This window comes from Fusarium pseudograminearum, chromosome 1 (assembly GCF_000303195.2).
Source record: "Fusarium pseudograminearum CS3096 chromosome 1, whole genome shotgun sequence".
Taxonomy (NCBI): domain Eukaryota; kingdom Fungi; phylum Ascomycota; class Sordariomycetes; order Hypocreales; family Nectriaceae; genus Fusarium; species Fusarium pseudograminearum.
The window spans coordinates 7,440,923-7,453,960 of record NC_031951.1 but is presented as its reverse complement, the minus strand read 5'-3'; the positions used below and the strand labels follow the sequence as shown (position 1 = coordinate 7,453,960).

General features: G+C 47.0%; 4 protein-coding genes across 4 annotated transcripts, besides 1 other annotated feature; 2 read left to right on the top strand and 2 right to left on the bottom strand.

The window, feature by feature from the left end:
- Positions 1-699: 699 nt before the first annotated feature.
- FPSE_03846 (uncharacterized protein) lies at positions 700-1,524 on the bottom strand (the record flags this gene model as incomplete). Its single annotated transcript, XM_009256964.1, has 4 exons — positions 700-730; positions 774-810; positions 878-1,253; positions 1,441-1,524. The coding sequence occupies 4 exons, from the start codon at positions 1,522-1,524 to the stop codon at positions 700-702; spliced, it is 528 nt and encodes a 175-aa protein (XP_009255239.1).
- A 2,385-nt stretch (positions 1,525-3,909) lies between these two features.
- Positions 3,910-3,933: a microsatellite.
- Positions 3,934-4,285: 352 nt separating this feature from the next.
- Positions 4,286-4,768, top strand: FPSE_03847 (uncharacterized protein; the record flags this gene model as incomplete). The annotated part of the gene is made up of 1 exon (XM_009256965.1): positions 4,286-4,768. The coding sequence occupies one exon, from the start codon at positions 4,286-4,288 to the stop codon at positions 4,766-4,768; it is 483 nt and encodes a 160-aa protein (XP_009255240.1).
- A 3,717-nt stretch (positions 4,769-8,485) lies between these two features.
- FPSE_03848 (uncharacterized protein) lies at positions 8,486-10,786 on the top strand (the record flags this gene model as incomplete). Its single annotated transcript, XM_009256966.1, has 5 exons — positions 8,486-8,565; positions 8,613-8,780; positions 8,839-9,523; positions 9,568-9,819; positions 9,881-10,786. 5 exons carry the CDS (start codon positions 8,486-8,488, stop codon positions 10,784-10,786), a joined length of 2,091 nt encoding a protein of 696 aa, XP_009255241.1.
- Positions 10,787-10,870: 84 nt separating this feature from the next.
- FPSE_03849 (uncharacterized protein) lies at positions 10,871-12,663 on the bottom strand (the record flags this gene model as incomplete). The annotated part of the gene is made up of 4 exons (XM_009256967.1): positions 10,871-11,681; positions 11,733-11,901; positions 11,952-12,355; positions 12,407-12,663. The coding sequence occupies 4 exons, from the start codon at positions 12,661-12,663 to the stop codon at positions 10,871-10,873; spliced, it is 1,641 nt and encodes a 546-aa protein (XP_009255242.1).
- Between the last annotated feature and the right edge of the window lie 375 nt (positions 12,664-13,038).

Genomic DNA, 13,038 nt, shown 5'->3' with positions numbered 1-13,038 from the left:
TGGGGTTATTAAGTTGAGGCGACCTTGGGATAGTTTGCCGAAGAGCTTGGCTGAATGAGACAAGAGAAGAACCATGTCAGTGCGAGGCTTGTATCGATGGGGGATTCACGCCAGAGCCTAACGATTGGTGGGTGTTGTTGACCATGATGTGATCTGCTATATAAAGAATTTACGCTCGACCAACACAACACAGCAGAACACAGGCAGGCCTCGCCTACCCCGAGTAATATTTCATCAGCAGGTACGCTTGGAAGAGATGGCATGTACTCCTCTGTAGTAATAGTACTACTGATCATGTGCCTGAGCTGGTCGTTGATGAGCTCTCGTTTGGCCTTTGCCAACGACAACCAACTACATTTGAGGCATCGATGCCCCACCTCTGGGAAGCCCCGCCTCTGTTACTGTATAACTAATTGGTTGTTGGGCTCCAACGTTTCATGTTACTAATCGTCCAAGGAAACATAACATGTTACTTGTTGGTCGCCATGTTTGCTTTCTCCCTTGTGAAAAATATGCTATGGAACTTAATAATTGGAATTTATGTAACATATGAATGAAGACAAAGGTATTACAACGTTCAATGTTCTTGATATGCTTAGGCTTGAGGCTGAACAAGTTGTCCCCTGGTATTTGGGGCGTCTAGCTCCAGGCGGCCGGGTTCCGATGACACAGAGAGCTCAGGCAGAAATGATCTGACTTTTAACTGAGGGACTCCGCACCTCGGGCAATTCTGTCTCATTCAAGCACACATCCCACACACACCACACGCGTACCTGCACTCTCGACGTAAGCAACTCTTTGACAACGCACCTATCCCGTTGTAAAATAACAAGGATAGAAGTTAGATGAAGACTCAAATCATGTTTGGTTGACTTACCTAGGCGCTTCTTCCCACGCCAGACTCGGAAGAGATGAGAGAACAGTTGCCGAACAGACTCATGCAAATCTAAGCGCGCAACGTGGCTCGCGACGTTCGCGAGGTCCTCGAGGAGTAATCGCTCGAGACCGTCCGTATTTCCCTCTTCAGACGCCAGGAAATAAGCAAACCAAGCCTGGAACCCTGCTCTAAGAAACGTCCTCGAGATGCTGTTTTCAGGCTCCGAACAAGCAGTCTCTAGAGACGCCTCAAAATTGGCTGGCGCTCTGCTTGTATTGCATTGTGTCGTGAGGCCGCGTGCAAGTACAGAGGTCAAATCCGTCAAGTTGGAATTCGCTTCAGCCATATCTGATAGCCCCGCCTTCGTGGAGTTGGGCTGTGTAAAGTACAGTTAGGTGCAGTGGCGCAGAAGTGTGCCAGCCAGTTCCCATGTGACTATCAAAAGTGCATGGGTGCAACCAATGAAAGATGTTGAATCATGGTCGCCAAAGACTACATAGCAATGTTAATAAAGACTCTCGGCATAGAAAGGGCATCAAGTGTAAGATCATACTTGCTACTACTCTCTCGTGTTTGAATATCATGTCTGCGCAGATTCCACACTGGGGATAGGCCCCAAGGTGCTTATAATCATCATCTTCGGCCATTATTCAAGTCGCGTTGATGTTGATGAAGACGAAGAAATGTGGAACTATCAGGTAGTAGTTACTCCGTACCTACTGTCTACACTAGAATTCATCTCGCTTATTCGGCCATACTCTTTTCCGTTCCCGAGAGCAAGGACACCTTTGGCAGAAACAATATTCATTCGTTGGCTTCATCATTCATCCATACTATCTATCCCTCAAAACTGCTCGAATGATCATGAGCGAGCGCCCTCTATATTTCGCTTGGTTATTAACGTGGCCATCACAAGTCGGAAAGATTTCTGGAGCCTATTTGATACAACCCGACAAGTCTGTCATAGTGTCCTAGCAAGGGTCATTTCGGGTCTAGTGAGTGCTTATCTTGGATGCACTTGGCCGAGACTTGCAAAAGTGCAGGGGATCGCCTGTTTTTAAGTTGAACCACTTTTTCACCCTTTCTTAGTGTCATTCTCGCGACTTTGGCATTGTTTGACGAAGATCTCAGCAATGAGAGAACAAAAGAAAGGATTAGGACCTGACAAATGTTCGCACTCCGGTCGCGCTATCACATATATCTAGTGTGTCAGAACTAATCGAACCTTCGTTTTTGTAGTAGAATTGTAAGCTTCACTGGAGTACCGATAACCGATACTGTAACATGGTAGATGGTGTTTGCACAGGAGTTATCACATGTTGCTGATCTTCAAGGTTTGACAAGTTGTGTTCAAGTCGATTCAGCTTGCATTCATTCAGGACAATCGCGTCTTAGCCCGATTGGGGACAGGCTTGAAAACAGTCTAATCATTGGCTGCAGTTGCTGATGTCATCTGATCTGCTACATGGGTTGGATGTACCTATTCTGCACAGAGCACCCAGTCTACATGGCGGTTAGAACAAGCCATGGACGGGGCATTCATTATCTCCACCAATACAAGACAAGGTGATTCGCTGAAACTTGATCTAAGAGCCTGATGGAACGCAATAACAGTGGAGGTGCTGTGTTGAGTGAGACTGGGACAGCACCGTCGTTGGGTGAGCGCAGTCAGTCAGTCTCCAGCTCTCAACGCATTTGCGTCGAGACGCAAATGCGTTAAAGCTCTGAGTGATATGCCTCTGTATAGACGTAGTGAATAGAAAATAGATCCTGACTTTATTAAAACATGAGCTGTCCCTAGATTGTCCATTCTCGAACTTGATGCTTGATTTTGCAGCGTTGCTCTCATTTCCAGTCCCTTTTTGTTCCGACCATTTTGCCAAAACCTCTCGATTCCCGAACGCCTTCCCTCGATCCTCGACCGAAACAATATACCCAGCCTCGAAGACTTGAACAGAATACCAGTATTATGGACATGGTTCTGCTATTCTAGTTGCCACGTTCTAAGCTTTCCAGTTCCCGAATCATCTTGTTACTCTGTTGTTCTTCGTTTGTTGCTTTAGGTCCATGTCCCAGCGACTCCAAGTGCCTCCTCATCTCTGCCGTCTTGTCTGCAACTGCAGGAGCTGGTATCGCTGAAGCCAAGCGTCCCTGTGCACGAGACTGGCCATCGTTGAACAGATATCGTTGAAGCATCGTGGGCTTGTCAGCCTCTGCTGCTGTTTTGGTCGTCATTGCTATTTTATCTCAGCCATCAGTTCCCCCCTCGAGCTTCCCCCGCCCTGTGCCAAGCCACTATTGACGATCGTACCTTGTTTATCCTGCTACCCGTCGTCTTTGCTTTCACCCGTCGTTTCGTTCCCGGGAGTATAGTGATAAGTTTGGTATATGGACAAGACGTCGTTTGCTCTCTCTTGACTTTGTTTGTTCTAACTTATCCAACATGGCACACATCTACCACGATCAATGCCACCAGCAGTCTGACAACCATCAATAGCGTCATGCCAACATGGAAGAATACTGCAGTCGCGATAGGTCCAACCTGGACGACGGCTCATTGGGCCTGGACAAGTGGAAAAAGTCCATCTTGACCTTTCCCACCACCCTCAGCCCTAGTGTCATCCAGACTTGTAGGTGAGGGGTAACCAGACTACGCATGCTGCTATTTTCAACCCAGTTCTGGCGGTGTTTCAACCAGCTCTCAACCAGTTCCTAAATAATACTGCATTCCTACTGGGCCGAGACCCGTCGAAGCTAAGACAACCACGACTAGGAGCTTTGTTTTCTCACCACCCGACCAATTGTTCCAGTAGGAATCCCCCCCAACAGACGGATTCGAGTCCAATCGGACGTCATCGCGTGTGTTGACTTTGAGAAGTCTCAAGGGGTCCGACCGCCAGATGCATGCATGTATAGGGAGGTGGAATTGTGATTTCTCCTGGCTTTATTGTAATTATGTTGTTATTTATTTAACAAAGCCTTTTGTTTTTTCCAACAAAGGCATTGACAATAACTATTACACGTACGAAATGGCAGCAGCATCAGCAGCAGCAGCACCAAGCCACTAAACTATTGCCCCAGCTTAACAATATGAGTGCTTCGTTAGAAACAGTGACCCCCCCTCGTTTCGCCTGCATATTCTTTGAATCTTACGCGGATCCTCCTTCTGACGCTGGGACATGCCGTACGGGAGAGCCTGACTGGAAACACTTTCGGTAGGCGTGATCGATATCACATTATCGCATTCGCTTACCAAAATAACAATACAACAGTCGTCACTTGAAGATAAGGCATGTCTGCAACTGCAAAAGTAACTGCGAAATTTCCATGCACTTCCCTGCCGATCATATCAAACACATACTTGACCTAGACAAGAAAGGTGTACTATATCATGTATCGTGGACCAAGATGTATCGACTCGCCCATCCTGATGCTGTACGCGCACCAGCACCATATCTCCCGACTATCAGTCAGGCTCTGGCGGTTGCGCGCGATCCGTCCGAGGATTTCATGAAGATTCTGGTGCTCAACTTTGCGGATCATGGCAACACAACACAAGAGGAAGCGACCAAGAATGCACTTACCTTTCTCAGATACCTGCCAGTCTTCCACGACACCCTAAGTAGAACCGGTTCACGCCCTGCCGGTCATATTGTGGCTCAAACAGCCATTGTTGACGACCACCCAAGCACTCCCGCATTTGTGGCAGACGAAGGTCCGCTTCAGCTTCCAACACCTGCTGCAGACGATGCCCCTGCCCATGAAAATAGACTGGATCCAGATGAGCTATCAATTGATGACTGGGTATTTGATGAGACGGAACACGATGGGCAGGAGCATATGAACTTCCTGGACACGGTATGGGATGATCACTTTGCTCAGCATGACTAGACATTTGTACATAGAACTATATTAAGATGTCGCTTCAAGATCACCACGCATAATAGTCTTCGTGATATAGTATAGACACTTTTCATATGAACTATCCTAACTTACAAAGATGCACTATCTGCGGGTATTGCTACTCTCTGCACTGCCACTGCCATTGGCTCTCGAAATCTTCTTCTGCAAAACCCAAGAGTGGTGCTTTCAAGGCCATGTCTTCACCTTTACTGCGCTGATTGCAATCAGTCAAGTGATTGTGAATATCCCATTCATCGTTAATCACGTCAGCTGGAACCGTCTCCCTTGACGATTCGCTCATGCATATAAACCCGCACGAAGGACACACTGTAGAATATTGCGTTGTCCCACTCAAACTGGAGGCAGTTTGGTTAGATTGATGAACGATTAAGTGCTCTTGACCGGTCATCTCCTCTGGGGCGGCCTCGGCATTAGAGCTCTTGGTTGTGCGTAGAGTGACTATATTTTCTGGATTCCAAGGTCCGATGGTATTAGTTCCTCCAAAATTGTACATGTATCTTGAACCATGATATGGAATCATTGCATGATCAGGGTTGATAGAGGGTTCCCATGAGTAGGGGGTTTTATCCCTGTCAAGGTTTAGAGAGATATCTTGCGCACGATACGGCCCAGCATCATTTCGCCATGATTCTACACCAGCAGCTGTTGTTTGTCTCATATCATGGGATGACGTGGTTTTCTCTTGGTCGTTTAAAGCTGAAAATGTCTTTTTGAAAGCAGACATGGCCCCGCTCATTATGAGATCTACCAAACCCGTGTTCGTTAAGGTCTCCAGAGGCAGAGTTTCTTTCAGATTCTCAAGAAACATTTCTTTTGCAGTAGCTTCTGACGGACTCGTGAGTCCTTTCTCATTCAGTTCGTAGTCTAATGCAGTGTTAGTCGACTCGTCAATGACCTGTTCCAGGAAAGCGGCAACTCACATGGACTCGGGACTTCAGTTTCTTGGGGAAAGATGATCTTATACACAGTATACCATTTATCTATCTCCGTCAGGGGATTTGTAGATTTCTTTCGCTGTTTTAACAACTGCATCGTCCCTTCATCAACGTGGGGTGGAGATGACGGCCTATCTCGAACTTCGCATGCCACTTTGCTCCGTCTGTGTTCTTCTAGTCGGGAATGACTCTCAAAATCGGCAAAGCATCTCGAACATTGGAACTCTGGAGGGCCGTGCTTCCGAAATATATGCTCTCTATAATTCAACAAAAGTTAGTGTGACAGCAATATATGTGAGTTGGACGTGGGTTTCTCTTACTTGACCCGTTGAACGTTGGTCCATCCTGGTCCACAACACGACCGTTCATCAATGAACTTGGTAGGATTGTGCTTGAAGAAGGGGCAAGCAAATCTCGTATCTTTCTCGCCCTCAGGACGTCTCTTTCTATGGGGATTTCCCTCGTTTGATCCGCTATCATCATTACCCTCCCCGCGTCCTTCTGAGTAGGATGATCGTTTCCTTTTCTGACTGGACCGATATGGCCAAGTTGATGGTCGTTGAAGTTGTTGGCTGCTTCCACTATGATTCTTTCCTCCCTGTACTGAGCTACTTCCCACTTTCTTGGCCCCCTCTTCACAGCCTTGTCCTTCGTAGAAGTCGTCGGTTATTCCATAATAGGACCACCGAACCTGGCAACTTGAGTTGCCTGTCCAGTCGAGAACCAAGGACGCAAATGCATTTTCCTGATACCAGGGCAATGGAGAAAGAGAAAACCGAGGAAACAGATTTTGTTTGACGTCAGAACTCCTTTCAACTCTTAGTGCCGCCAACGTGATAATAACGTTATTGGTAAGTCCTTCGTACTCTATATTAAATGCCTGCTTCCTCCATAGTTGTGTCGAGGTTTGAATCCCAACAGTCATCAAGATCCTTATTTTTGAAATGTCACCAATTCGCAGCGTTGTTGCATGAACGATGTGTTGGGTACACAGGAACAAGCAGAGTCCAACACCATGATCGCTGACCGATTTCCAATATAGTATGAATGCGTTCGTTTCGCATAGCACCCCAAGTGTGGGAAATGCATCATGCAGTGCTATTAGTAGCACGCCGTTGCCTCTCCCGCCTGTATTCCCCGTCTGAAAAAGACGTCCCAGGTGCTCTGTGATAACAATATCGGAACCGACAAGAACCATCATCGCAAAGGAACGACGCGTGTTCGGGCAGTCGACTACCGAACCAAGGCAATAATAATTCAAGTGGAATAGAATGGAAAACGGCAGAAATCCATCGGGAGGACCCATCACTTGACAATCCGTTTGAACCAGGAATCCAAATGCTATCAGCATCCTGTTTTCATAACATAGCTCGTCGCGGTGCATTGGTGGTCCTTGCAACTGAGATTCACCGCGATACAAGGCTTTGTTTGCGATCGCTCCTCCGATCATGTCGTCGGCCCAAATGTGTTGAATGAAGTCTAGGGTCCTGTTTTCATTTCGATGGGCCGGCCTATCAAGTACGAGGGAAGCCATAACAGGTTCGTGAGACTTTTCATCAAGACAACATTCCCAAAGGACGCGACCGGGAGACCAAGTGTCAAATCTCTCAAGCATGGTGTCGGGTGCTATTTGGCTGTCGAGGCCTTGATTGTGAGTGTCTGGAAAGGTACTCAAGTGTAGATATCCTAGACTTGGTACTGGCGGACGAGTTGAGGCAGAAGAAGGCGATACGTCTCGAGAGTGCTGATGATGCAGTTGAAAGAAACAACGTGGCGGGGATGATTATTTTTGGACGTCGATGGTATATCCATGACTGCGCCTATTGGCCAAGCTAGTAGGCTGTAGCTTTGTCGCTCAGCCTTTTTTAGCCTTGCAATTTGCGTAAGAAACAAAGCGAGTGGCGGGATGCCTTAGGAATCTCGAAACATGGTCTACCAACACATTTACCTCAAACTGCTGCTGCGTTAATGAGTATACACAAGTTCGAGGCTAGAAAGCATAAATCATATTAGATACACAGGTACCCTTATCGCAATTACTACTAAGTTTCACGACTGCCCAGCAACAACACATAATAACATGAACTTAACATCGATTCCATCCCAAAGTAGATATGCTTTATATTTCTTACTAGTAGTAACTATTAAGCAGTTAAAATTAGGACCTGATGAACTGATTCTGGATTATAAGTGGATTTGCTTGGCGAGAGCTCCCGGTCCTGTGAGATTTCGTAGGTTGTAACATGACGTGGGTGATGAGACAACGACCCATGTCAGTGTGTTTCATCAAATCCAACTTTATTTACATAATAGCAGACTGGGGACCTTGTAGGATATTCCAGGAGCTTATCCTGCTACAACCTATACAAGACATACAATCTATAATAGATTCAGAAGTACGAGTGCCGATCTTGAGTTTTCACAGCGTCGAGAGATTCCCTGTAACTTGCCATGATTAACATTAGTCAGGCTTGGATACACAGAATAAACGTCTATCCTTGTTATCTGGCATTATCCAATGCAACATTGATAACAATCTAAGAAGCACTATCTCAGCGAGAGTTATTTCGCATTGGGAATAGCGAGTGACTTACCCGAGATACCCGAAGGTGCCAGGGACCACAGAAAGGCCCGCCTGTTTTTTTTATTAACCACTCTTTTCACCTTTCCTATTACACATAATTACACTGAACTCCATCCATCCATCACCACTCAGACAACCTCTCGTGGCCGTTGCCCATATTCAACAATGGAAAAACGATCAACTGCAGAATCATCACCGTCGTCTAACCGCCGAACCAAACGCGCCAAATACGCGCCCATAGCTTGGTACGCATTTTTGATCAATTGAACAACGCATCAACTGACACTGATAGCGATACTTGCAAAAAACGAAAGCTCAAATGTATTAGAGACGAGGGGGAACACGTTTGTAGGAGATGCGCTGCGAACCATGGGGAGTGCGTCTTTGCTATTCCTGTCACTGCTCTTCCGTCGAACGAAAATAATGAGCAGTCGACAAGACGTTCAACTCTGGAGCCGCAGTTTGTTGACCCATTTCTTCGTTGCTCCCAAAAGCTGCCATGCTAATGAAACCGATAGATCAGATATAGCATCCTTGAATCAACAGGTCGCAGCGCTTCAGAACCAAGTTAGTGTCTTGACAACAGCCTTACAAGATGTGTCCCAGCGTCTTCCCCAGCTCACAGACCCATCCACCACAACATCTGTCTCTCACGGCAACGGATCAACATACAGACAAGAACTTCGAAACGTTAGAAATGAACCAAGAGAACCGCAGTTTGTCGGTCCGATGAGATCCGCTTACAGCTTCCAAATCGCCGAAAATTCTCTCTCGGGCATGGGTATTGACCGGCGTCCTAGCACAGCTACAAGCTTATCAGCTTCCCCATCAGAATCGATTCCAGATGTTAGAAGTGAGCGTAGATCCCTGCCTCCGAGAGACATCGATGTTCTTCCGAGTCTAGGTGCAGTAGAGATACAGCGACTTCTCGAACTGTATCGTGAAGAAGTTGTGACAGTATACCCATTTCTGGAAGTAGACGACCTTTCTCGAACTGTCACGTCCGTCCTTGAGTCTCCCGAGGAGAACACGCTCAAGGAGATACAAGCCGTCAAATTAGTTGTCGCTACCGCTCTCGCAGTTGAAGCCCATGGACAGAACAACCTTAGCAAAAGACTCATAGACGAAGTTGAGCCTGTGATATGCAGTGTTTCAGGCGAAGCATTTATCGATATTTTAGAGCTCCAACTGATGATCATGCTGGTAATTGTTTTACTCCTAGTATGTCCTTGACTAATATTTGTCAGAGCATTTACTGGTTTTACTGCGGAGAAGAACTTCTCGCCTGGAGAGCCATTGGAATTGCAGGAAGAGAAACAAATGAAATCGGCCTCCATCGCCGAGCCTCACTTATGGAGAACTTCAAAGACCCTCGGGAAAGGGATTTGGCTTTGCGATGTTTTTGGTGCGTTTACATTCTCGACCGCAGGTGGAGTTATGGAACGAGTCTATCCTTTGGGATATCGGATCGCGACATTGATCCCCAGTTGCCAGAGCCGGTATGTGATTCCTATATGGCATTAACTTATGGATGCTATGATATGCTAATACGCAGGTCAGACTCATCATCCATATCTCTTATGCATGGTTTCCTACGCTCGACTCTGTTCCAAAGTCTGGGAAGAACTCCCCCTCGACTCATCACCTCTCTCCGTCCCAAAAGACAAAGTCGACCTTTTTGACTTCCTCACTCAAAAATGGATGCACTCTATACCTCATGACCTACAACTTGTCTTCCCACGTCTTTCTCAAGCACCACAGCCCCAGCCCCGAGCATTACAGCGTTTACGAACTCTCCTCTATTTAAGAGGGAACCATATAAGAAGCCTTGTTTTGCGGCACCATGTCATGAGTACAGCCAATCTACGAGCCGATATCCAGGGTGCACAGCTTGTCGTCAGCCTCGCACAGGATACCATCCAAGTCCTGGTGCACTTGAATGAAACAAGCGACATATATGCTCGTCAAAAACCGACTTTCAACTATTTCCTCACGACTGCTTTGGCATCTATCTTGCTGGCAGTCTGTAATGCACCAGATTTATTTGCAAATCGCTGCAGGCAAGACTTTCGAGATGCTGTCAAATTGCTGGAGAATATCTCGCAGCAGGGACACGTGAGTCGAAGACTTTGGAGGTCAATCCGAGGAACGATAAACCGCGCCTTGTCGTTGGAAACTTCTGTCACATCAAGTGGAAATGCAGTTGTGACGAGAACTCTCGATAACGAAGCGAATGCTGGTGTGCAGAGGGATGCTGAACATCGGCTGAGGGAAGTTCCAGCGGGCAGTCTTGATCTGGGTGATCTGACATCCGACGGATTCGGCCTGGAGACAGACCTGCTGAATTTGTTCAGTGCTTTTGAGGAAGAAAATCTACTCAAGGGTCCCTTGACACATGGAGCATTAGATGGACAATCTGGACTTGGGCTGGATGGAGATATGACGAGATTCAACAGCATGATGTAAGGCAGCACAGCATAAATATTTGACATAGCGATTGGTATTTGAGCATAAACAAGTAATGGATATTTATAGTTAATAATAGCAATCTTAATTTCCTGAATCCCGAGCGCCATCGAGGACAGCCATGTCGACATTGGGCACCTGGTACTTCTTCTTTCCCCAGATACCATAGTACAATGCTCCCACAAGAACCCAAAAAGCCATGACAACAACCGAGTAGTTCATGTTCTGTGCTGTAACAGGCATGACGGAAGGGAAGGCACTGAAGATCACAACAACTGTGATCCAAATCAAGCTAATGATGTTGAGCAGGGGACCTGCAACACGTCCAAGTCTAAACGGACCAAAGGCATTGGTAGACTGCAGATGCTTCCTGTAAAACAACATAGCGATGATGGGGAGTGCATAACTGGTATACATCCCGATGATGGCCATGGACAAAAAGGCATTGAAGGCAGTCGTGTTGCCAAGATAAATGAACCCGAGCAACATTTGCAGCACAACAGTCACAACAACTGCATAGACAGGGACTTCGTGGCGCTTGTTAACCTTGCTCAGTTGTTTGTCCCACGGCGTAGACCTATCGCGTGCAAAGGCCCACAGCGTTCGCGACGTTGAGGTAGTACCTGCAACGGTAGCAGCCGCCGCGACGAGAATGATCAGCAGGGATAAAAGGGTAGTGCCGACGGGGCTCTTTGTCGCGTCAAGGAAAATTTGCATGAAGGGGTATCCCGTGGGGGTCTTGACAAGGGTCTCGAGAGGGCCGGCGGAATAAAGTAGGATAATTACGTATACCAGGCCAAGGAAACCGTTAATGCCGACGCTGCCTATCATGGCGATTGGGACGTTGCGGCTTGCGTGGGGCATTTCTTCTGCAAGATGACAGGCAGCGTCGTATCTGGACAGGGTCAGTTCGGGAATTCCGAGCTACGCGGAGGTTTAAACATACCCGAGGAAGGGATACACAGAACTCAAAAGGCCAACTAGCCATGAGACGCCATCGTCTGCCCAGCCACTCTGGTTGGTCACTTCTTTAAAGACAAAAGAAGAAGTATTCTTGGGCGCCATTACACCTAGGACGATGACAACAATGACAAAGCCACCGACGTGAATAATTCCTGATCAAATTATTAGTACCGATGTTACATCCAAGTGTTGGGACACTTACCAGACACGTGGTTATGCCAGGGAAGAGCTCGCTGGCCCCAGATGTTGAGTATGAGAGCGTATACCAAGACAGCCCAGTAGAACAAAAGGCCCTGCCATCGCTCTGGTACATATGACGAATCGTTGACGATGATAAGGGATTGCGATTCCAGACCGGCTGCGAATGCTGCGGAAGCTGTCAAGACTATCTGGCCACCTATGCTGATCCAGCCAGTCATGAAGGAAGCAGAGGAGCATATCGAGGAAGGGGCCATGGCTGCTACCCAGTGGTACTGTCCTGATAGCCGAGTTAGTAGTGAGCATAAAGTCGGAGAGAATAGGGACGTGCCTCCTGCAGTGGGATAGATAGAAGCAATCTCTCCAAGGGAAGCAGCAGTGCATATAGAGAAGATGGCTGACAGAATACTAGATGGTTTGTAAGTACAAGCATACCAGAGAGGTAGGGAGAGGACATACTAGTTGTAGAAAACACAGGGCGCACCGCCATTGACCAAAGCAGTAACGACAACAGTTGATAGAGCTTCCCAAGTGGCTCCGAGACAAAGGCAAAGTGCACCCAAAGAGACCAGAGAATATTGTCTTCGAAGTTCTTGCTCATGTCCAAGCTGTGCAAGACGCTGAGCATCTTCGTTGGCAAGGGGTGCGTCATTCAGACTGTCAGCAGTCTTGTCCATAGCTTGTTTCTCGAGGATGTCCGCTTCGTTTTTCGACATGTTGTGTAAATAAGCAAATGTCTTGCTGTTCTTCGAAGTGTGTCGGTTTGTATAATTATTGATATACTGATTGGGGAGGATATGTTAGTTAATAAATAAAGCAATGATAAGAATATGACCGGGAATAGAGTTTTTCAAGCCAAGCAATCTGCTTGCCGGCCGTAGTCAAGGATCAGCAACTCACAGTGGCCCTGCCTGAACGAAACTTGTCGGCTGTGGCTATAACCAGGAGGTTCTAACTCGTAACGTTTGAAGATTAGGAATCGAATACTCCATATACAACACATCAACTACCAGTAATACGCCAGGTATCTGGGAATACTCGGTTACTTTGCTGCGAGTCCATTACTCGTACAGTACACTCCCTGAATGATT